General features: G+C 41.9%; 2 protein-coding genes across 2 annotated transcripts; both read right to left on the bottom strand.

Annotated features, from left to right (window-relative positions):
• Positions 1-741: 741 nt before the first annotated feature.
• Positions 742-6,379, bottom strand: LOC135261514 (zinc-alpha-2-glycoprotein-like). The gene is made up of 7 exons (XM_064347872.1): positions 5,854-6,379; positions 5,069-5,123; positions 4,293-4,544; positions 3,686-3,958; positions 2,856-3,125; positions 2,339-2,449; positions 742-1,987 (listed from the first exon to the last, which is right to left on the bottom strand). The coding sequence occupies exons 1-7, from the start codon at positions 5,866-5,868 to the stop codon at positions 1,983-1,985; spliced, it is 981 nt and encodes a 326-aa protein (XP_064203942.1). The 5' UTR covers positions 5,869-6,379; the 3' UTR covers positions 742-1,982.
• Positions 6,380-11,052: 4,673 nt separating this feature from the next.
• LOC135261515 (E3 ubiquitin-protein ligase RNF144B-like) lies at positions 11,053-23,329 on the bottom strand. The gene is made up of 8 exons (XM_064347873.1): positions 23,080-23,329; positions 19,137-19,336; positions 18,029-18,133; positions 17,189-17,249; positions 13,774-13,981; positions 12,960-13,104; positions 12,526-12,615; positions 11,053-11,725 (listed from the first exon to the last, which is right to left on the bottom strand). The coding sequence occupies exons 2-8, from the start codon at positions 19,269-19,271 to the stop codon at positions 11,567-11,569; spliced, it is 903 nt and encodes a 300-aa protein (XP_064203943.1). The 5' UTR covers positions 19,272-19,336; positions 23,080-23,329; the 3' UTR covers positions 11,053-11,566.
• Positions 23,330-23,529: the final 200 nt, after the last annotated feature.

Here is a 23,529-nt window from a genome sequence, read left to right as displayed (position 1 = left end):
AAACCATATGTCAGGAGAGGGGCTTTTGTGGAGAAACAGAAATATGGCTTGGCAAAATGGCAGTGGAGAGCTAGTGCTCCCTGGTGGTCAATTGTTGCAAAGCTTTCTGTACATAGCACAATAAGGCCAAATATTGAATCTCTTCTGAAGATTATAGCACATATTCCAAACTACAAATAAACATGTGTGGTGTGGGGATGGCTGGTTTAAGCAGCCACACCTGCCCTGGGTCAAGCTAATTAGACCTGGCCAATTGGATAATTGGTGAAGAATTAGATAATTGGCCAGGCTAATTGGACCCAGGAACAGGAGTGGCTGCACCTGTGCGTAGTGAGGTAATCACTGCGCACAGGTTAAATCTGCCATCCCCACCCACACCAGGCAGCTTCTGTCATGACAGGGATAACATCTGCTCATTTGGCGTTACCATCTTGCCAAACCCTCGTGGAATAAATGTGGACTGTTTTAACATCATCTCCCTGTGTCTCTGTGCTGGAGGACCCCAAAGAAAGCCACTTCGGTGGCCTGTGGCAGGCATGTTTGCCACAACATGTAGTCCAGAAGCTTCATCTCCTTGGTCACACAGACCGATAATCATCATCATGACCAGCGGCATCAGTATCTGGGTGTGGTCGTGTTTTTGAAAAACTGAATAACTCTTTGAATGGGGAAATAAAGTGAATGAATAGGGGACTGATACAGTTCATTAGGTTCAGAAAACAAAGTTGTGCCAGAACAGTGTTCTTTTTTGCACACTTTAATTGCTTTATTGTACAATGTTACTAATGTAACTTGCAAAACATTCTACATCACAGTTGTAAATAAAATATATTTATTTCAAGATATAAAAAATAAGTTAGTTATTTAAGACACATTTCTACTAACCCAATATGGCTGTTTGTCTGCTGTGTGCATGTGAATCAGTAGCACTGTGTGTCAGCCAACCACAAACATACTGTAGGTTGGCTCAGGGTCCCTTGGAATTTGAGTGACAACGTCTAGTATAAAATATCATAACCAGAAAGACTCCTTCAATTCTTAGCCCCAGCTGGGTAGCATATACATGATCGTATGCTATTGGCTCATGATAAATCTGGTGTCAGTTAAATGTCAAATGGCCACACAGAGGTGATGCGTACAGCAGGCATGCAGCTAAGATGGATCAGTGGAAACATGGCTAATGCTGAATGCTGAAGGTGTAGAACTAGCATACAGCACAGCTATTTCCCTAAATTCTCCACTTTCATGACAGTCTGACACGGACTAAATGTACAGTAGATACATCATAACGGCATGTCCAGGAACAGAATGTTACAGTACGGTCTAAGATGCATTCAGCACATTTAGTTATAACTTATAACAAAATTATAACTCATGACAGTCTGAAACCAAGACAAAACATTTGATGCCAAGCATATGATTAAAATGGCTTGGCATCAAATACAGTCTATTCTAACATGGTATAAACCCAGGATTGTGTAAACATTTCGACCTGTCACTAACACAGCATTCATAAACAATATTCACCCTTAATTTGGCTTGCTCCTGTCCTCAGTAAGCACTGCTATACACAACACAAACATGTAAGTGGTTGTGCATGCTTATGTAAGCTTAATAATCGGCTTATCATATTATAAGCATTGTTTGCGCTTGGAGCATGTTTGTGTTTATGAATGAAAACAACAGTATTCTCGCTAAAACGACTGAAGGTGCTGTTTACACACAAAGGCTACAGTATTAGAAAGCTAAACAAACATCTGAAAGACTCAGATAGAGGTGAGAAATGTACCCCAGCACCAAGCAGAATGACTAGAAATAACCTGGTCATGTGACTGATGCTACTCTGTGAACTAACGGCATACCCGCAACCCTGCTACTGTATCTTGTTGAGAGGCCAACGGCAACCACGACTCAGAAAAGAATCTGTCCATCACACAATCTCTCCATTTAGCTTTCCATGTGGTACACCACTCGATGTTCTTCTACGCTAAAAGGAGAAAAGAACAAAAGATAATGATCATTCTTACTGCGTCATTACATTTGTCATTACACAAGTGTTTGCCACTTGCTGCTTTAAAATGTATCTAAAAATGAATAGTTGTTGTGACACAGGTAAGACTGCATGAAATGCCACAATTCTGAGATGCTTATCAATAGGCCTCATATTGGTTCATTATTAGTGAGCATTTTCGAAAAATTGAATAGAATTTATGTTCTGTATTCAATAATATATACAAAAAAGTTTTAAAAGTTAATGTGTATGACTTCTGTATATCTAGGATTATCAAAATAGATGTAGTGGAAGAGATGGGGAATCAACGTCAGATTTTCACCTCACCTTGTCTTCGTCTTCTCCAGATGAGCACAGATATTATTAGCAGAACCACGAACACACAGGGTAAAACAATTAAGCCAATGTGCTTGGAAGACAGTCCAGCACTAGAAGGTTCTGCAAAGCAAGGCAGGGAACTTTAAAATACAGCACAGCCTTCAATATTCACAAATCCCATTGGAGATTACATCTACAAAACCCCCCAGTACAAACTGCACCACCAGACCAGGCTCTTTAAACAGACAATGATCGTGCATATTTCTATGCAGTGTTCTCAATCTTGGCTTGCCAGTTACTTTATTTCCCACTTTTTAAAAAATTTTTTAATCGGCTGCAGTAACATACTTGCTGAAAGCATGCTGTGCAGCACTCATCTTGCAGTGGAAGTATCACGCAGACTGTCAATTAAAAGCTCTTCACTAGTATTTGCCACCATGAATGCCTAACTGCGCGCTGTGATCATACTCCCGCGATGATAAAAGTAACAGAATGCCATCGGCAGTGGCGGTTCCCTTCCTCTCACCCCATTGGACACGCAGGGGCTCCGGGAGGCTGCTGTGGTCCACGCGGCATGTGTACTTGCGTTGGTCATCAGCGGGGACGTCCACGGACTTTTGCACTTGGTAGGTGAAGTCATGGTTGGGCAGGACGTCAGTGGACAACATGTTGTCTGAGACGGTCTCCCCGTCCCGTTCCCAGTTCACCGAGATCTCCCTCGGGTAGAACCCAGTCACCAAGCAGACGAGGACCAGCCCCGATCCACTTCTGGACCTGATGGCAACCTCAGGGCGTTCTGTGTGAACATTCAATCAGGAGTCAAAACGGATTGCAGGCTTCGTATTCCTAAATCACCTGAAAAGCAGGAGTGCTGATCTAGGATCAGCCAAGCCTTCTAGCTCATACAGGATATGGTTGAAAAATGCCATGAGAGTTCTCAGTTCATTCAGCCAGTTGGTGACAGATAAGTTTAGGGGAGGGAAGGCGTGAAATCATTGCTCAGGAATATCCAGCAAACTCTGAAATCTAAATAGAAAGAACATGTGTTCCATGTATGCCATCAACTTCTTGTCTTTCTGCTGAATGCTTTATAAATAGCCTCTTGTGCTTGACCGAAAATTGCGTGTCTTATTTCACTGACGTGAAGGGGAAGTCCTGGCTTGCATTTTCTCTTAAAGTGACACAAGGAGGAAGCCGATTAGGCCCGCCTGTTATTCGATGGTGACATGATGTAAACATTTGGCCAACTGGCTTAATGTTGGTTTCTCTAAGGGAGTATAGTAAGACCGCAGCGCCACTCCCACCCTTAGCATACATTCCATATATGATTTGTTTGATCCTTCAATTAAGGCTTACCTTTTCTGTTGATAATGGCTTTGCTGTGCTCGTAAAATTTCTTCAATCTTGGGACGCAGTCTTGCTTTATATACATCAGATTGTTGCGGTTCCAGATCTTGAAGCCATCCAGAATGTCCTTGTACCCCATGGCTTGTGGGTGGTAGGTGTTCCAGCTGACACTCTCCTGGTCCAACGTGAGACTGTGTTCCCCCCCGACAGAGAAATGGTACAGTCCCCGCTGGTTTCCTGCTTCATCTAGTTTGCAACCGTAGATCAACTGCAGGATCGGAACTGATAGACAATATCCACACTGAGGATGTGATTATATTATGAAATTACATTATAAAAATGAAATGGTAATTGCCATTCTTGTTCTTTTTATATTCATGATAAATTTGTACATCTGCCAAGGTATGTTTCCACAGTGCAAAAACACACGTTGCTGCAAAGTGTGAAAATGAACAGCACCATTTCAGGGTCTGAAACTAATATTTATTTGGGTGAATATTCTCCACATTTTCTTGTTGTATCTGAGAATATGTGTACTGCTGCCTTTCATGGCCAGATTTCTAACCTCAATGGGACTAACCTGGTTAAATGAAAATGAATGACAGATGAAACGTACCATTCACGCCTAACGTTGTGTTCGCATCTCTCACGAAACGTTTGAAGAAACCAGTTTTGAAAATGGTGCAGTCCTCAAGGGCCTTCCAGACAGAGGAGAGGGAGCCGTGATGCTTCAGTGGACTAGATAATGCCATTGAGTTGCTCTGGTAGTGGAAAACCTTCAGGTCATCAAGCATGCCATAAGAGGTGTACTCTGGCAAGAATCTGTGCCCAGGGGCGAAGGTCACAAAGATCACCAAACTGTGGTTGCCTGCCAATAAGGAAAGTGAAATGAGTACATTCTGAAGCTCTTCTGTACACTGAATAGCAGTAGTGCTAAGGTTCATCTTATAATCTTGATCAGGGTGTAGAATTAATAACCTGAGTGCTGATAGCTTGCTTATGTGCTCAGCGTTTAGTGAACTCAAAGGGGTGTGAGAGGGGCCTGTAATGCTGTACACTGTTACTGTTATCAAAATAAATATGTACATATAATATCTAGAGTCAAATATTTACATACATAATGTGTATAACTGATGAGTTATGTTTCATACAAGCCCCAGACAAAACAAGTGCCAGGGAAGATTTTTAGCTAAGTGAATCTGGCTTGTGACCAAAATGCTGCTGGATCAAATTTACTTGTGTGTCACAGCCTGTGGACCCTTGAGAGAGGAACTTTACTAGTCTAATTGAAAATATCCTTTACAAATGAAGCAACGTGAAAATAAATGTTAAATTGTGTTGAAACTAAGAATCATTTTTAACAAACAAAAGGGGTGGGGGAAAAACCTTTACCTGTATAGTCACTGGCCTCCAATACAGCCAGGATCCAAGTCAACAGGACAAAAACCTGTTGGTTTAAAAATAAATCCCAAAAAGAACAATAAGAGCTCAATTATTCCGGAGTTAACAGTTTAGTGCAATGACACGTAAAGCACTTCTGCTTTTTGTGTGTTCTGACAATATCCTTTGACCTGATTTGTTTCATGCGGAATTTTCCATGGTGAAACCCTCTGCATAGTAAAATGTTTGTGTTAATTCAAATCTAACCAATATTAGACCAAGAGCGTCCACATGTGCTCTATCAGAGTAAAATGTACGCTGTAAGAGTTCATTTAACAATTAACATTTTGAAATGTGTGGGGGGGAAAACGCCAAGACCTAACACAATGTTAAATATGTATCCAAATAGTGAGCATATCATTGATGCATTCATTAGTCGTGCATCAAGACGTTGACTATACTTAGTTTCACACAAAATTACCCGATTCGAGTCGAACCAATGATAAATAATCCAATACAATACAAAATACAAAGCTTGCAAAATCATATAGATATAAATGTATTAATAAATATAAATGTAGGCTATCACTAATTTGAATTATTTGGACCGTACACTCGCGCACTTGAATGGCAGAGCCGCAGACTACTAATCAAGACAGAATTAAGCGTCTACTACATGTACCCCACCTTAAACTCTAACACACGTAGAACACCGTGTTGCGCAATAACAGTTACGACTGTAAAGGAAGAATATTACTCTCACACATATATTCATACACATCATTTTCATAACTCACCTTCGGGACCTCCATGATCGATTTCCGCGTGTGAAATGGAAGTTCTGTTTCTCCGAATGGTAAAGCAGTTTACTTCTTGGTTTCGGTTCCAACGCGCTTCCTGTCACGCTTCCCACATAGCCATTCAGAGGCGTTCGGGAATATCTCGTACAATGTCATTAGAGTCGATGAACCGGATTTTTATATTTTTACCACTGTGAACTGAAACAAAGATATTATCTACATAACAACGATGAGAAGATCCAATGCGTAAATTACTTAGAATTGGAGTAAATGTAACGTTACAGTGGATATACAGTGGATAGAGTACGATGGATATTAAAATTATTATTATTTTTTTTTCTCTGTTGTTACGATGACATCCTTGCCATGCTGCTGTGAGTCAAACTCTGCCAGGGAGTCAGATTTCGGCACACCACGGGCGTGGTCTTAAGTCAAGAGAACACGAAAGAAAGACAGGTGTTGACAGATGTTTTTATCATCTATGATCGGGTTGCATTGGGTTTGATTTATCCTTCAAAAATTTTGCACGGCGTAGCTGGGCGTTAGGACAGTGCAACGATTACGAGTGATGTTGACATAGCCTACTTACAGAAACGGAAACGGGGACGTAGGGAGCGAAAGTTGAGGTAACACGCCGGTCTGGAACAGGGACCTGGCCTAGAAAACAGAGAAAGCTATGACTTCATATTTAAGTGTAGGCTAATGCAGTGCTTACTGTGTCAGTGGCGAACATCTATATTGCGCTGGCATTTCTGATGTATTTTGGGGGGAATTAACACTTGTACACTCTGTACTGTTTCGTTTAGACTCTGTCTTTGAAGTTATTTTTTTTATGATTGATTTTGCAGTATTGCATAAAAGAATACTGTGTAGTTTGTGTTGTGACGATTTTTTTTTTAAACAAAAAACTTTATGTAGAGCAAAATTCAGTTAATATATGCACTTTTGTTGAATAACAAACCAAAGTACAATTTCTTTTTCAATTTCTACCTACAATATCATAGTGACCCTTCCCTCTAAAGGGACAAGTGGACCCAAACCATGCCAGGAACATGCCACCCACAATATATATGTATATTGTGGCCATCGTGAGCTCCTGCTTCGAGGGCAGGTTGCTTTAAGTTTTCTCTTCAGCATATGAAACACATGTTCAGTTGGATTCAGATTGGGTGAATGACTTAGCCAGTAGAGAATTTTCCATTTTATGGCTTTGTTGCTTTAGCATTATGTTTGGGATCATTGTCTGGCTGTAGGATGAATTGCCATCCAATGACTTTGGAGGCATTTGCTCGGACTTGAGCTGATAAGATGAATTCATCATTAATTCTGCTGCAGCAGTTAGATTATTAATGAAGATGAGTGAGCCAGTACGCTTGGCAGCCATACATGCTGAAACCATAACACCCCCACCACCATGTTTCACAGATGAAGGGGGGTGCTTTGGATCTTGGTTAGTTCCTTTTGTCCTCCACACTTTGCTCTTGCCATCACTCCAATACAAATTCTTCTTGCAGGTTTCTAGAAAAAGGTCTCATCTGTCCATAAGGCCTTTTTCTAGAATCCTGCATTCTCTTTTAGGTACTTCTTACCAAGTGTGACCTGGCAATCCTGTTTTTGCTGCTATCTAGTGGTTTGATTCTTACAATGTAGCCTATAGTTATGTTCCTGAAGTCTTCTGAGGAAAGCAGTCATTGGCACATGCACACCTGCCTCCTGAAGAGTGTTTCTGATCTGTCAGACAAGTGTTTGGGTTTTTTTCCTTCATTATAGTGAGAATTCCTCTGCCATCTTTAGAGGTTGACCTTTGAGATGAGATGGGTACGGCAGGTGAGGGTTGTGATTGGGAACCAGGTTTTTTTCTTTAGGGGGGGGGGGGGCGTGGACTGTGGTGGGTGCAAGAGATCTGTGATTGCACTGCGATCGCACCCTGGTTGGGACCCCTTTTAATCTCTGTCTATGTATTAGATGCTCTTATCTAGAGGGACCTACAAAAGTGGAGAACATCAGTGTTAGCCTCAGGAATGTGATATAGCCAAGAAGGCACAGGAGGCTCAATTAATATGTATAAAGTTAACCAAACGAAACAATAATTATCATTCCAAACTCTATACAGCTAGTCTACAGTTACATAACTATACTTACAACATTATTATCAAACAAGGAAATCAATACAGAAAAAGGATATCTTAAAGGGAACTGTGCTACTCTCTGAAGAGGTGTGTCTTCAGTCTGTGTTGATATTCTCCTGTAGAGCACCATTCAAGGAATGTCATTTTTTATCCCAGATTTGTGGAAATGGAGACAGATATCACACTGAGCTCCAGTTTGCTGACAGAGCTGAAGACACTGTTGAGTGGATTAGGGTTTGGAGACACAACTCTTTTTAATCAGAGAAAATGGCGAATGTGGTTGAAATTATCTGGTGGTTTGAAAGTAACAACCTCAGAATCCACAAAATGGATGCTCTGCAGACAACAAAGACAAAATAAAAACCCATCAATGCCTCAAAACATTCAGTTGCAGAGAAACGTACAATGTATGGCAACGCAGTAAAAAGCTATTTAACAGTATACTGACTGAAAAATGTAAACACTGTCAAATTAATGTAGAATAACAGCAATAACTCCTTTAGCGGCCATTCCATAGAATAAGTTTTTCACAGTTAATTAACAGGATTTATAGTTTCTCTCTTCATTAAATGGTTTTTCATTGGCAGCATTACTGCGATTTTTTATGGGATGTTTCTTTACAATGAAACCTGATCGAACCAAACATGAGGCATGTTTCAACCAGCTCAGGTCTTTCTTTAGGCTGTCAAGGTTTTTGATCCCAAAATGAAAAAGCAAACAGACTTGGCGTGACAACCCGCCCACTAGACTCAAGTTTCGGTATATCTGTGTTCCAATATCAGTACGAATTCTGGGATACAGATGAAGAAATATTTCCATTTACTCAAAAGGATATTTGTCTGTTGTGACAAGCTCTGTCTCTGCTGAAAGTTTCCACCAAGCATTGCCAGTAAATATCAGAAGAGGAAATTGACCATGAGCAAATTTAATCACGTTTACAACTTAGAGTTTTCATTTGAACTGTGTATGTAACATTCATCACACTGTTTGTTTATTTGTTTGTTTGTTTGTTTGATGTGCTTCTACTTCAAGCTATTTTATTGCTACTAATGCTATTTATTTATTTATTTATTTATTTATTTATTTGTTAATTGAACGTTATATATCTATTCTCATTTTTAATCTGAGCATTTCCAACTTCTTCAAACAAAACTAACATCCTCTGTCCAACATGTCAAAGTACTGCTGTGCGTCCTCGGTCCTTAAAAATCGGACTGAATCTAACTTGTGTGTTGCTTGTAAACATTGCTGTCAGTCATCTTTTTCAAGGTCGATGGTTGGAGTGGTGCATTGAAAACATGATTTGGTAAAAGGTCCTTCAGTCATTCAGTCTGGAAATAGAAATCTGTTACTATTAATTATCTTGTGGCACTTGTATTAATATTGGAAGGAGTGCTAAAGATTCAGTTTCAAGTCAAGAGCCATCATTATTGTAAATTGTTGCAGCCATATTGTCTAGTATTTTTTGTGCCATTGAATTGGGTTAGGCTTAATTGTGTGACTGAAATATGAGAAGAAAACTGTAGTTTTCTGGTCATAAATCTGTTTATCTTTTGCCTAAAATGACACGTCTGTCCTGATTGGTAGTTTGTTGTCATGTGAAGTCACCAATTTAACAATATTGGCATGTTTGTTTCCTGGGCATCTGTTGGGATGGAGCAGTGTTGTTAGACCAAATTATACACTATAAATACATCAAGGTGACAGTGCACACTCCAGTTTTACTTCCTTGGTTAGCAGGTCCACTTACAGAAACAAAGTTCCCAGTCCTTATATTTCAGATCTCCCATTACAATGGCGTATTGCATTACACCAGTCTTTGATACAACAGGCCTCTGAGGTAATAAATATATGATGAGCATATTGAAACGTAAAGGAGAAGTAAGCAGTTGTCAGGTCTACACCTTGGCACAGCCGGGCTCCTTAGCCACATACTGACTTCCGCTGATGTGACCTCCCTCAGGTTTGCTATTGTGACTTTACTGAACTTGAGAGAAGGCATTTCCACCGGTCAGTGAGATTACAAGCTCCATTTTGATGTTTGCAATGCAAGAATGATTTTCTACAACAAAATAACATGATTACATACATTTGATGTGTAAGCCCGAAACCCCAGAAAATGTGCTATGCTTTTAGCAACAATAACATTTACATTTTGTTTTGTATTGTTTTTAGCACTGATAATTAGACATTTTTAAAGTAATACTTCCAGTAGTTAACTACTGCTAGTTTCTTTCTTAAAAAGTGAAATTATTAATCCATTGGAGACAAACATATGCAAATGAGTTACTACTGCAAAAGACTGTGTAAGATTATTTTGCACAGCAGGTGTTTTCTCAATTTTTGCGTATTTTAAAGAGAACAGTTGTCAGAAATATGAGTTTACCGCTAACCAAAACCACTTTTTCTGCATCGGGTGGCATATATTGATGTCTTAAGAATTGGCGCCCTCTGGTGACCATGTCTCTGGCATTGAGGATGTAGTTACAGCGTATACAAATGGTGCTCTTCTTGGCAAGTTTGCAAGATCTTCTCCTGGCCAGATAAATAGTGGACATTTTAATCATGGGATGTGTTTTATTAAACAATTCTTTGTGCCATTTGTGACAACCAGGATTTATCAGGATACCAGCCAAGAATACTAGAAACATTTTAACTTAAGCTTGTTGCATTTTGTGCAGAGTATCACTATTTCTCCACTTTGCTCTGGATATGAGCCCCTCCCAAATGAATGTAATGTAAGTATAACCGATTATATTCTTGCAGTTCAGCAATAGACACCCAAAATGTAACATCAAAGTTAGATTCCCACTGGACTGCATTATGGGTCATTAATACTAATTTTACTTGAGACAGGCTTTGAATTATGTGAATAAATGTATGTATAGACAGATTGTTAGCTTTAGCGCACTTATTGGAATTTTCAGTTGTAAGGAACTAACCCTTTCTGGTGTGGTGTCAACATTTACTTAGCAAAATGTATACCATACGTCTGATTGCATAAAACAAAATTCAGAATTGGTTCAAGGAAATTGAACTTATGTCAATAACAAACATCACAAGAAAGTTTCCGCATCTGATATTTATTTCAGACATCATTTACTGTTAGAAAATATCTGATGCATAAACCAAAACCTGTTCAACAGAAAAGTATAAACGGCAAAAGACAGCGTACGTGTTCATAAATACATATTTACATCTTACAGCCCTCAGAGTCCATCACATCCTTTGGTCTACACAGAAAACACAATGGAAAACAAGAAGTCTTGGCAGGAATGATTTTTTTACGCACAATGGTTAAAGCCCTTAATCTCAATCATTACCTAACTTTTTTTTTTCTTTTGCGCAATCACCTCCTGCGAAATCACGTGTTGCATTCATTTGGAACATAGTTCACGGTCAACAGCCGGCATCATTCTTGCATAATGAAACGAAAGGCGAAACGATTCCACGGAACACCAGGTGCAGTCGGAAGGGGGGTGTCTGAGCCTAGCGAGGCCGGTCGGGTTCAGATCGGCGAAGGCCTTCGGCACACTGGTGACGGCGGGTAGCGGCGGCTGATGGCGTACGTAATACTCTGGTTATACAGTGGAATCCGATTGGCCGATCTCCCTCTTCTTCGTCTTCTTCTTGCCCTTGCAGGGCTTGCAGACGACGCACAGGATGCAAGGGGAGGCCAGCAGTAAGAGAGGGGAGGACACCAGCACGATGATGCTCACCCCAACCAGGATACCCACCACCTTGGAGGCAAGAGAACGCGTTACGCTTACTGGAGTCTCACACGAGCAAACAAAAAGCTTCTTCCTCTCACACCAAGTTTTTCTCTTCAACCACAGCTGTTCGGCAGTGGTTATGCTCAGTGTTAGCATATACGCAGTTGGAGTCGGCAATCATGCTAACTTTAGCAAATTGTAAAACTGTTGAATGATACATCTAAATGAGTGGCTACTTAAAGTGAAAGCCCTATTTGTGCATGACTGACCTTTATAAGCTCCATAGTAATAAAAGCTAGATTTAGCTCCGGCTGGTTCAGTGTGCTGTTCTATTTATAGAGCTTACTCTACTTTCAAGGGCTGGTCTGTTTCACTGTTTTCCCCCTGTGTAATTTCACAGAGCATTCGTCTGATTCACACCTTACTCAGATAGCCTAGTTTCACAACGTTTCCCTATCCATACAGCAATCCCTGCTACATGAGGAGTCACTCCTAATTCTAAACTAAACAAAGTTCAGGATGTTTACAGATACTACTCTCATTACTGGCAATGCCCTTTTTCTAAGTAGTTTCCTATGGGTCATTCTTTTCACAGTCCTACAGTATCTGGCTTGTGTTCTCTCTTGATCAGGGTTGCCTCAGTAACCGAGCACTGCAGGTTATGTTGGTATACACAATCTTTTAATAATGTCATTCACATCCTGTTTAATGGCTGCTTTGACCGCCATTAACTAATGAAGCCTGCTGCTTCTGCTGTGCTCTGCCTGTGTGCGTGTCTGTGAGAGCACGCATGGGTGTGTGCAAGACTGTCGAGCTCCTGAGGTCACCTGGGTTCGGTTCCACATGACGGAGGCACGGGAGTGGCCCAGCTTGTTTCGGCACGGCCCTCTGTCGTAATGCCTCAGGAATATGTCTCCCTGCGAAACACAGCGAAACCATGCAGAGCAACCTGCGCACGTGACTCATTGCAACACTGTGCACATTTAAGCAACACATTTACCATCACAGCACAGAGTTCTCTTTCTCTTTCAGTATGTTTTTACATAATGTAAATGTGTGTGCATATTTGACTAGCCATTTGTTTGTACCTTCCCATTTACAACACTGTTTATAAGGCTCCAAAAGTGCAATCCATATCAATTAATCAATATGCTCGTAACTGAACTGTGAACGCAGTCCAGTACATGCTGGTCAGTGAATGCAGTCCAGTCCATGCTGGTATGTGACTGCGATATGAATTCAGAGGAACATGCTGTCTTACGTCCAGGTTCTGGAGGCAGTACCAGCAGAAGGTGTGCTTGCAGCTCTTGCACAGCATTTGTGCGCAGCCCTGGTCCCGCTCGATGTAGACGGCGCACATGGGGCACTGCTTCACCATGGCGTCCGCCTCACAGCCCTCTTTCACACTGCAGAGAAAACAGCGTTGTGTTCACCTGCAGCTCTGACTCACTAGCTTCCCCAAGAGCGTGAGTCATTCTTTCCTCCGAGAAGACAGGTGCGTGTGGTGAACTGCAGTTTGTGAACTGAGGAAAAGACTTCAGTATAGTAACTGGCCTTCTAGGTACCGCAAAGGTGAGCTCCAGGAGAAGAGGGCAGAAGTTCCTTTTGTATTTATGTATATGCCATAATCAAAATGAACAGAAGGGTACCATTCATTCAAAATATGAAAAGCCTAAAAGTTAAATATTTGCTTTTAGACTACGCTGTAAAAAATGAAAGTTCAGAAAACTCAAACTATCTTGGCAACAAGCTGAGTTCTCAATTTTTGCCCTTGTAGTCCACCTAACTGCAGTCTATCTACTTTGCATGTTCCTGTTGACATAAGTAATTTTATACATTTTTATGCAGGCAAGTGGTCTACCAAATTATGTATGAAAGAAGGCATGTTAATAAAGGCTTCTTATTATCACTGGCATTGTATCATAATGAGGTCTTCATAAAAACTACAAATTCCAGTGATCCATCCAAACATCCACACCTAGTGTGTTCAGTGGTGCCAGTTCATATAATGGGTGTAGGACCCACTGTGACCCAGTGGAAGAGGCCGGAGGCGCAGGCACTCGTCGCTCACTGACCTGTCCCGTGAGGACGCCATCGTCAGGGGCTGCCGCTCGGAGCAGACGTGCTTGTCGCGCCAGTCGACCCGGCACAGCGAGCAGAAGACGGCGCCGCAGGCTGGGCACGCCACCGACGCCGGCTGGCTCTCCGCGCCGGGCGTCACGCTGCACACGGCCTGGCACTCCAGCACCGGGCACCAGGTCTTACCGGGGTCCAGCTGCACGCCTGGCACAGCAGAACAAATACGGACGCGTGTGAGCAGAAGGGATGTTTGTTAAAGATGCGCGTAAGTAAATTTCACTGGATTGTCTTGAAGGGCGTACCTAGAGGTCTTCCACAAACGGATTAGTAATTCACCTAACACTTATTTAAAACATCAATTTATTACTGTAGCTTGACATTAGCTTTAAGATTTTTAGTTTTTTTTTAAAAGGCAGTATTTGGTGCAGCAATTTCAGTTACTCTTTGAAAAAAAAAAAGTTCTTTAAAGTTCTGTTTCTCTAAAAGTGGATGAAATTCCTATTTTTTCAATGCATCTTGGTTGAGCTATGAGCAGTGTTGCCAGATTGGGCAGGTTTCCTCCCAACTGTGCTACTTTTGTTTGGATTGTGAGGGAAAAAATGTGCTTGGGCAAGGGAACAAATTTTGGGCTTGTTTGCCTTTGCCCAATGCGTGTGCTGTCACGGTATACCAAGCTAGATACATTTTCATATTGTACGCATTAGAGCTAAGCATTATTCACTATCAAGTCAAGAGGCAAATAATTTATCATTGCGTTGAAGGATGATGCATTCTGTGTTGCCTAATCTGCCACATAGTGCACAAGTGTGAACAATTGATTGTTGTCATTTTGATTGCAAATGCTACACATTGGTGTATTACGGTTAAATGCAGAATTTAATTTTTAAAGACATATCTTGTATTTTGGGCAGTTCTTCGTGCATTTGGTGTGTTTTAAACAATTTTTTGGCTGTGAGGTAGCTCCAGCATATTTATACTCTGAAATGTCAGTGTAGTACTTGAAAAGTAACCATAGAGGGAAAAGGGCTTAGTCAGTAATACCAATGCAGTAAGACATTGCAGCAAATGCAATAAGACAGTGGACCTCCCAGTGCTGGTTTACAAAAGCAGAGAATATCATACAAGCCTGACAATGCTCCTGTTAATTCACTGCCACCCCCAGATGCATGGGAAAGGACTGCACGGGAGGCACTGCACAGAAAGACCTTTCAGGTCCAGTCAAAATGGTAATAAATTGAGGTGAGCAGTAACCCAGGAGCAAGCTTAATGAGCTTAGGAGAGATGTCTGCTGCAGGGAGCCTCACGCTGGAGAATAATATGCACATCCTTCCTGCCTTCTTTCTCAGTACCTCTCAGTGCACATCCTGCATCATTCAAGCCTGCACACTTTACAACTGCCATTCGCTAAAGACTCTTCTGAGACTGCAAAGAGTCCTTATTAATTGGGACGCTTGCGTAGGAATCATGCTATGTGATGCTAACGCTGTGAAAGGCCGTCGATGCGCTCATATGATGGCGGGAGAAACAGCGAGCTAAAAATGTGTTCGTGCAGCACTCTACTCTCACGCATCTCAGTCCTTAGCACTGCAGGTTCCCAATCATAACACTGCATACATTACATGTAAAACTGGCACGAGTATAAAAAAGAGGAGGTAAAATGCTACATTATGTACTGTGTATGGACCTTAGGTTCTGTATCAGTACGGCTACCACTTTCAGAGGATCACTGAAAGGGCAAAAGACCTGCAAGGCGTGTGCTACTCAAGAGCACAATCTAATCTTGAGCTACAGACGGCAACATTAGCAGCTATTGAGGAGAAAATACGAAAACATGAAAACAACAGAATACAATTAACCAGTGTGAGACCAAAACAGAGGGAATGCAATGACAGTCTAAATATAAATAAATAAATAAATCAAGGTCAAAAAGGTCAAACAGGGTATACAGTAACATTTTGGGGACACATGGTTCACATCTCTAAGCAAGCCGTGAGGGCAAAGTGTGCAAAAGTGGTGGTGGCCAGTCTGGCCACTGTTTCCCATGGGAAACAAGCTGAACAAGCTCTGGTGTTTTAGCCGCAGAAACAAGGACACATTCCACAAAGAAGAAATGCTTGCCATTTATGCTCTTCAGGCAAGAGTACACCAGTCCACCAGCTGTCCACTGCCAAGTAATTAGCATACAGACACCTTTGCAAATTTATCACACTGAAATACACTAGCCCTAACCTAGTGGAAAGCATATCCAGTAATGAGAATCCTTTTTCAGCAGAAGTGGACTGCACTCCACTTAGCGAATAAAAAAATATATGTACATACTCAAAATTTTTCAGGCTCAAGATATATGAGGCAAGCATGCAGTGTTGGAATGCAATATGCTCATCAGATGTTTTGACTGATAAGGTTTTCCTTGATCTTCGGGATAAACCAGGTGGTGTTAAGAGATTGCATCGTTAGAGGAAGAGGATGAAATATTCTGTTGACAATGCGCAACAATGTTTTTGAGAACGGGAGTGACCAGAACCAGTCAGACTGTCATTGGAACCTAAATAACAGGCTGTACAGGACATTGAGGACACCGATAAGAACGCCTCCCTCGGGAGTTTTGGAGGGGTGCAGGTGCTGGAGGTTACAGAGCTCAACTGCACAACAGTAAGCCTATCTCCAAATGTTCATTCTGACGTCTGAAGGGAGAGTCTGCTCAAATACAGTGTTAATATTGCACAATATATTGTCTTTATCGCTCAGAACGGTAATAAACCAGTTTAAACTCGACTTCCCTTTTCTCCGTACCAATTCAGCCATGCCTAGGATATTCACCAGCACTGGCATGCTGGTTCATCAAGACATTTGAAGGCTAAAACTGCAGTTTAACTTACAGTGACTGGAAGCCATTGCAGAAATGAAATGAGACATTTTTTTAATGTGGCCATAAGATCAATTGTATCATATGCGGTATGCAAATATGAAAACAGGACCTGTTGTTGAAAGAGCATGTATTTCAGCTCATTTGCATACAGTCAAATCCCCAGCATCACCGACAATGAAGCACCACAGAAACCCCGACCTTGCCCTGACTTAACATTATTGTCAACTCCTTATGTTACCAGCACCATTCATTAAAACTTTCACATACACACGCAGACCGTTTACTTTGCTTACACACACATTTATGCTGCCGTTTTCTCTTTCCAAAGAGCTGGCTTCAGCGAATTCTCCCTAAAGAATGTAGGTCTGCAGGATTGAAGGAGGCCCACTGGGCAGGAGTCGGAGGCACACCGAGCTCACAATATGTCAGCTTTTCTGTGCTAGCCCCTCTCTGCCACCTCCCCGTGGAATGGGGCCAGATGGCCGGGGACCAGAAGCCGCCACCGCCGCCGCGGTTATCGCCAGGGCGCTAATCGACCGTACCTCTTTCAAATTTCAGCCGCTGGTAGAGCTGCGCCTGATCCTCCGGGGCGAAACTGGCAATCTGAGACGAGGCAGAAAACAAAGAAGGCTGTGATAAAAATCAGGTACGTTTTAGAGCACCCTTTGAAGCTGTGCCTCCAGGGATTAATCTAGTGTCCTTCTTATTAGCACCCAGACAAAACACCCTGGAAACCTTATTGTGAAATAATATGTTGGAGGATGCAATTGTCAATATGACTCTTTCAGAGATAAGGTAAATTTAATGCATAGTTTTTACCAATGAGGATCCATCTCAAAACCTTGTCCCCTTTGTAAAACATAACTGCCAGAAGTTCTAGAGAGTTCAGGAGAATGGACACTGTATAATACGTTGCATTTTAGGGCCAAGCAACAGGACGTTTACAGGGCACTTCAGACTCTGTAGTTTACTTCAGTTATCATTTAAATGCATTGAACAGGAAACAGAAAACCATTGACTTTAAAAGTAAGATTTATAAATGCCTGATAGGCAACAGGTGAATAACAGATTCCTAAGGTTTAACTTTCTCACAGACCACACCAGGTATCTTTCAAGTGAAGTGGATTATTTGAGGAAAAATGTTGTATATGGTATTAGCTCCCACCCAATACACTTCAGCTCATCCTTCCACAGACTTGCATCCTGTTTTTTTGGAAAGCCCCAGATTCATGCACCAGAGGCACCTAACAGACAATTAACTACAATGATGGAGCCTCGCTGCCTCCTCCAATTAGTAAAAAGCAGGAAAAGGGGGTAATTATAAAGCACTTCTCAAGCCTGTTGTGCTTGGTGTCTCTTTGCTTTATGCAAACCCCTCGTACCTCAGAGTCAAGCAGGGCCCCCGTCTTCAGACAGGTCATGTCGGGACAGGTGATCGGGGCACCCCCACCTTCCCGAATCGCCAGCTGCACATACTGCTGCAGACACTGTGGAAGGGAGAAAAAAAAGACAGGATCACCAATTACCCCTCTCCACTGGGTATGCACCTCACCTTCAAAACCTTCAAGGCAACCTGTGTACCGTAAACATTCCCAGAGGTATTTTAATGACAGCTGGGACCAAACTATGGCTGCACACCTCTCAGGCTTCCAGAAGGGATGCCCAGGAGGTCGGCAGATGAAGAGACAACTGCACATAGTTGTAATTACGCCAACTTCAGCCAGTTCCAAGGCAGCGCAAAATCCTCAAGCGGTTCAAGCGCTGGCTACTTACTGAGTTCTGCAATGATTACAGCGCTCGCACTGTGGCTCGTATTTCACAGTTCAGCCTGAGCCTTTGTTAAACATTAGCCAGGCAACACAGCCACTCCTAGTTCTACCTGTTCTGAATCATGCAAAACCAGCAGAGTCCTTTGTTGAAAGAGTGAGATAATGCGTGATTCACCAGGCTACGGGAGAGTGGAGAGGGAACACAGCGTTGTTTCCCCGGAGGGCGTTATTAGTTACCATTAGTTTTGTTAGCAGCCTCCCTATGGGATGTTCTATGCTATCAGAACAGAGGCCTATCTCGTATCAACAGAATAACACCTGACCATTTCAGGGGAGATAATACTGGTACCTAATGTACAGCAACAAAGAATGGGATTTTGTTATGTGATAAACACTGAAAATGAATAGATAAAATTCCAAAATTTTGCTATGCAGGTAATACAAACATCCGAACGTGTAAGCTAGTTCCACATATGATTTCTTAATAGCTCATGTCTCAGCATGTTTACGCATTATTAAAATTTGAAACCACATTAAAACATGAAAATGAGCTTCCATGTCTGTTTTTTGAATCCCAGAATTTCTGGCCTATGATACAACTTGTCCTGAGCCAGACTTTTTTTTGGCCTGGGAACACACACACTAAGATCCAAGCTGCATCCGAGGTAGAGAGATATTTGGGGCGCCCCCGCCCCGCCCGCCCGACCCCCCCCCTTCTTACCGAGGTGCAGAAGACGCAGTTGCAGGTGAGCAGTCTGCTAGTCGCTGCCGGGGAGCACTCACTAAGGCACAACTTGCAAAAGATCAGAGGCTGCGGGGCCTCAGCCTCCACCCAGATAGGGCTGCTGCTCGGCATGCTGGGACTTATCTCTCTCTCTATCTCTCTCTCTTAACTCCACACGATGCAGTCCTCCATGTTTCCTGTGGGAACAAAGATCATACATACCGCTTTAGAAATCAACTTAAAACGTGGTCATGTTTTAAAAAGACCTTTGCAGGGAACCGAAGACAGAGATAGAATCTCAGTGAGAAAGAAAAGTTAAAGCAAAGCGATGTTCATTTCCCTCGGCCTAGTGTCATCAGACACTTCAGTACTTCAGATGCTTTACTATTGTTATGCTTATCCGCAGTCAAATGAACTAAAGTAACACAGCCTGATGCATTAAAAATGTATTTCTTTTGTGTCTTTTTTTAATTGACTGAATGTAAAGATTAAGAGCCATTTTCTCTTTGTAAAAATTACTACATCAAATGTACTCCCAAGTTTAATGGACTCCAGGGCTTCACTTAAATGTGTTGTCCCCATTACAAACACATCAAGCCACTCTACTTGATGCCAAAAGAATGATCACTAGACATATTTGCCAAACACATCAATATTTTCTGCCTACCACTTAGCTCAGAGAATATAGTTTGCTGAAAAACCCACCCCAACTAAACCGTAAATATTCTTGTCCAAAATGGTGTGGTACACACAAGAGTAGTTCAACAATACAGAGCAAGACAGAAGGGGGAAAAGAAGTAAAGCTATTTTGGCCAAAAAATAAATATTTCCAGATTTCCTAGAAGTGGGTGGCATCGATGCATTTTTCACTGACAGTTTCACTTTTAGCTCTAGAAGGCAAAAAGCTTTGCCATTTCCAATCCCCCAAGGTCCTAGTTGCTGAGCTGCATCAATGACTTGTTTGATCACGCTAGTCTGTGCTCCTTTAAGCATGTAAGTAGAACTATAAAAGCTGCCAATCCTCTAGAACTAGGCTTCAGGGTTATCCGTGGAGAGGCTCCATTGATATGTTTAAATGCTACAGGCACAGCAGTCATTTAGAAAGCCTGTACATCAAACAAGGTTTTATCTGAGTAATAAATAGCAATTCAGGCTACATGTTTTCCCCCAATTATTTTTGTGCCTGTCATAAATTTCGGTTACGTTTTAAGCACACGTGTGAATCATTTGAAGATTAGGGTCAAATACACACTATAGGAAGCAGTGAAGATGTTAGAGACACACAGAGAACATGCGTGTTTCTAACAACTGTCTATGAGAGGAATAAAACTTCAATTTTCAGTTGAGCATGTCAAGAGAAGTCACAAATCTATCTTGACATGTGAAATGCATCCTATGTCTGTACATTTGTGATTAGGTCCTGAGAAAAATTTACACCACCAAAAACAATCAAACAAGTGTCCTCAATTCACATTGCTGTCCCCTACTTGATTTATAGCATACACATAAAACAATGGATACTAGCACTTGAATAAGCATTTCTATTTCTGAGTTTTAATGGTGCTCTTGGAAGCCTGCAATTTCTGGGACACTAGGTGCAGAGATCTGATTGGTGATTCCCCATCTCCTCTGTTTACACTAAATGAAGAACCCAGGGAAGCCTGTTTAGCAGTATAACCCTCCCCCCTTTAAAATCTTATCTTCTGTATGGGAAAAATGTTCCTGGAAAAGCCCCTCACATATATACAGTACATGTCTGATAAAGTCTCCAAAAGCAATACTATAGCCTCTGTGATCTTATATACACTGCACAGAAGACAAAAACTTATCCTAAGGAGCTACTTAAGGAAGTTCATATTCTAAGGTTTGATGAACAACAGTATAGATTCAGAACTTAACCTAACGAAAACCAGTTTTCAACCAGTGTCATAATAGATGCTGTCAAACACAAGCAAACACCTTAAATGTCAGATTATAATGTCTGGTTTACAGGGGTTCAAAATGCAGTTTAAAGAGATTTCAGTCTGTATGGGTGAAAGAGGCCTTGCAATGCTTCTGTTCCATTAAGTGTAGGTACCTCACTGCACCACTGGGGGGTCAATACATTTGACCAGAGGTCAATACAGGCCCCCCCAACTCCCTGCCACCTACACTTTTGGCCAGCTCACTTTAGTCTCTAACTTTAGCACTAAAAATTCAATGTTACAAGCAGGTTCAGAAACATAACCACCTCCCCAGAACACAGTTCATGTCATACACCCCCCACCCACAGCTGACTGTTCATCCCTCGTCCACTGTGTCTGACAACACATCAGGAGTCCCAAGATCTGTTTAGCCACCCAACTTCTGAAATGATCCTGGTGCCCTTGACAACAGCAGAAGTACAGAGTGAACATTTCAGCTGGCTCTTCACAAGTTGATTAGGACAGAGGACTCAGAGGCTGTTTCTACAGACTGGACTGCCCTCAGGCATTCAGGCTCCCCGGCAGGGGTTGCTTTGCTACAAAGGCAAATGGCACATCAGGACTGCATCACTCCACTAAGTACCTTAGCTGGACGGGACACCTAGGAGGCCAAAAAACTCAGTCCCTGTGAATCGCTGGCTGGGGATTCCTGAGGTCTGACACTGGAAGCATGTGGTTAATGGACCAGGTTGGATGGGGTGGGTCATTGCTGCTGGCTGAGTCCATGGCTGTGATTTGTGTGGCAGCTGATGACTGGCCTTAGTGGCCCAAGACCCTTTTTAGCCCTCACAGATAGACTCAGTGGTAAGGCTGCCACTATAGCTGCTGCTATATAATGCAGCTGGTTAACTGACTATCAGCCAGCTGAGAGAAGCTACTTACTAATTAAACAATGAAACAAATTACACACGATGAATTAAAAAGGTTAGGTTAAGAGCTCCTACAAATGAAAACCAAATACCCCAAAAACATTTTACACAGTTCAGCTCAACTACATCAGACAACACACATGGACAACAAAGCAGATGATATTTTATTCACCCCATTCAAACTGTAAATGACAGTAGAAATTATTGTGGGATAGAGCCAAAAGTCTTCAGAGAGTCTTAGAGACACTTGTGATGGCAGATCTCATTTTGAGTTTATTGGGGTATGCAAAATAGCACATTGGTTTTCTGTTGGCTAATAGGCTGCAGGCCCGATTCACATAACAAGCAAAAATGCAGTTAACCTATGAGCTCTGTGAGAAATGCCAGCTGTGGATATGATGCAAGCAGACTAACAGCTCTCTTAGCTAGAAAATACACACCCTCCTAATGCATATTCTCTTAGTTCAGAGAAGAGTGATCTGATAACTCACAAAAAATTAGCATTAGTCCCATTCACCAACAAATCTACTTAAGTAAATCGCTCTTTATAATTCCAGTGCTGTTAGATCAAAGCCTGTACTAAATTCAACACTATAGGATGGTAAACCAGCCTGATCAAAAGAGAATTTCCTTCATTGTAAATTATGCATACCGACCTGGGTTTTGTATCTTTCTTGTATATGAAAGGCATAATCCAACAGCAAATCTGTTTAGGTAGTATATGCACCTACAGAACATTTTGGAAGGGCATCTGTGCGCCAAAGACAGTATCCAGTTTGATCCAGATGAGAGCTATATCGTTTGAGCCAGAGCCCAGAGGCATCCTAGTCCCATAGCCTTAATTTGAAACACATAATGTGAAAGATCTAAACATTGTATAGCTACATTAAATCTGAGAACACAACTGAAGTACGCAGAATATCCGTGATATGTATATGGTGTTGGTACAGTTACGTAGATAAAACACGTTCCGCAGCAGATTTCAAGGTTGCACGAACAGTAGCCTATGTGCCCCTACTTTCTGGATTTCAGCCACGCGTTTCTGAGAGCCGCGAACAACCGCAATATCATCAAAGTGCCAGAAACCGAGGCTACTGAGCGTCTTACCTTAACCGGTCGATCGCTGCGAACTAGCTCCTTTACCCGTCCCACAGCCGCAGTGTTCGCTCTCTGCCACTCGCACATGAGGCAGTCCCCGTTGACACACACTCACCTATTAAACACACCTCCAGTTACCTCTCTGTTCGCAGGCACCGCCCATTTGCCACGGAGAACTGCAAACAGTCACTCCCTTGTATGAAATGAATGCTAGCTTGCTTTCCAAAGGCAGTGGCCTCGCCGGTTTGTGAGCGAAACTGCTAAGTGCACTTCCGACTTCCTCTCAGCTATTTGGAATTTTAACTCCTTGTGGAATTTCTATCAAAATGTAAGATTGTGAAATGTCGTTGTTGAGTAGGGAATAAGTAAATTTCTTACTTTGTTTCACGAGTGCAGCCCATTATGAAAATATGGCCGTTTATAGGGTTCGATTAATTTACTGACAATTACAGCATAACC

The sequence above is a fragment of the Anguilla rostrata genome, chromosome 8, assembly GCF_018555375.3.
Source record: "Anguilla rostrata isolate EN2019 chromosome 8, ASM1855537v3, whole genome shotgun sequence".
NCBI lineage: Eukaryota > Metazoa > Chordata > Actinopteri > Anguilliformes > Anguillidae > Anguilla > Anguilla rostrata.
This window is presented reverse-complemented; position numbering and strand designations above follow the sequence as displayed.

What these genes read in the sequence shown, in the direction of transcription:
- LOC135261514 (XM_064347872.1), bottom strand. An exon ending in AGCCATTATCAACAGAAAAG is followed by an intron (nt 3,126 to 3,685) that starts GTAAGCCTTAAT and finishes ATGTTCACACAG; the next exon opens with AACGCCCTGAGGTTGCCATC. An exon ending in GCCCCTGCGTGTCCAATGGG is followed by an intron (nt 2,450 to 2,855) that starts GTGAGAGGAAGG and finishes CTTGCTTTGCAG; the next exon opens with AACCTTCTAGTGCTGGACTG.
- LOC135261515 (XM_064347873.1), bottom strand. Translation starts at nt 19,271, where the DNA reads ATGCCGAGCAGCAGCCCTATCTGGGTGGAGGCTGAGGCCCCGCAGCCT. An exon ending in GGGCCCTGCTTGACTCTGAG is followed by an intron (nt 17,250 to 18,028) that starts GTACGAGGGGTT and finishes GCCTCGTCTCAG; the next exon opens with ATTGCCAGTTTCGCCCCGGA. An exon ending in ACTGCCTCCAGAACCTGGAC is followed by an intron (nt 12,616 to 12,959) that starts GTAAGACAGCAT and finishes TGTGTTTCGCAG; the next exon opens with GGAGACATATTCCTGAGGCA.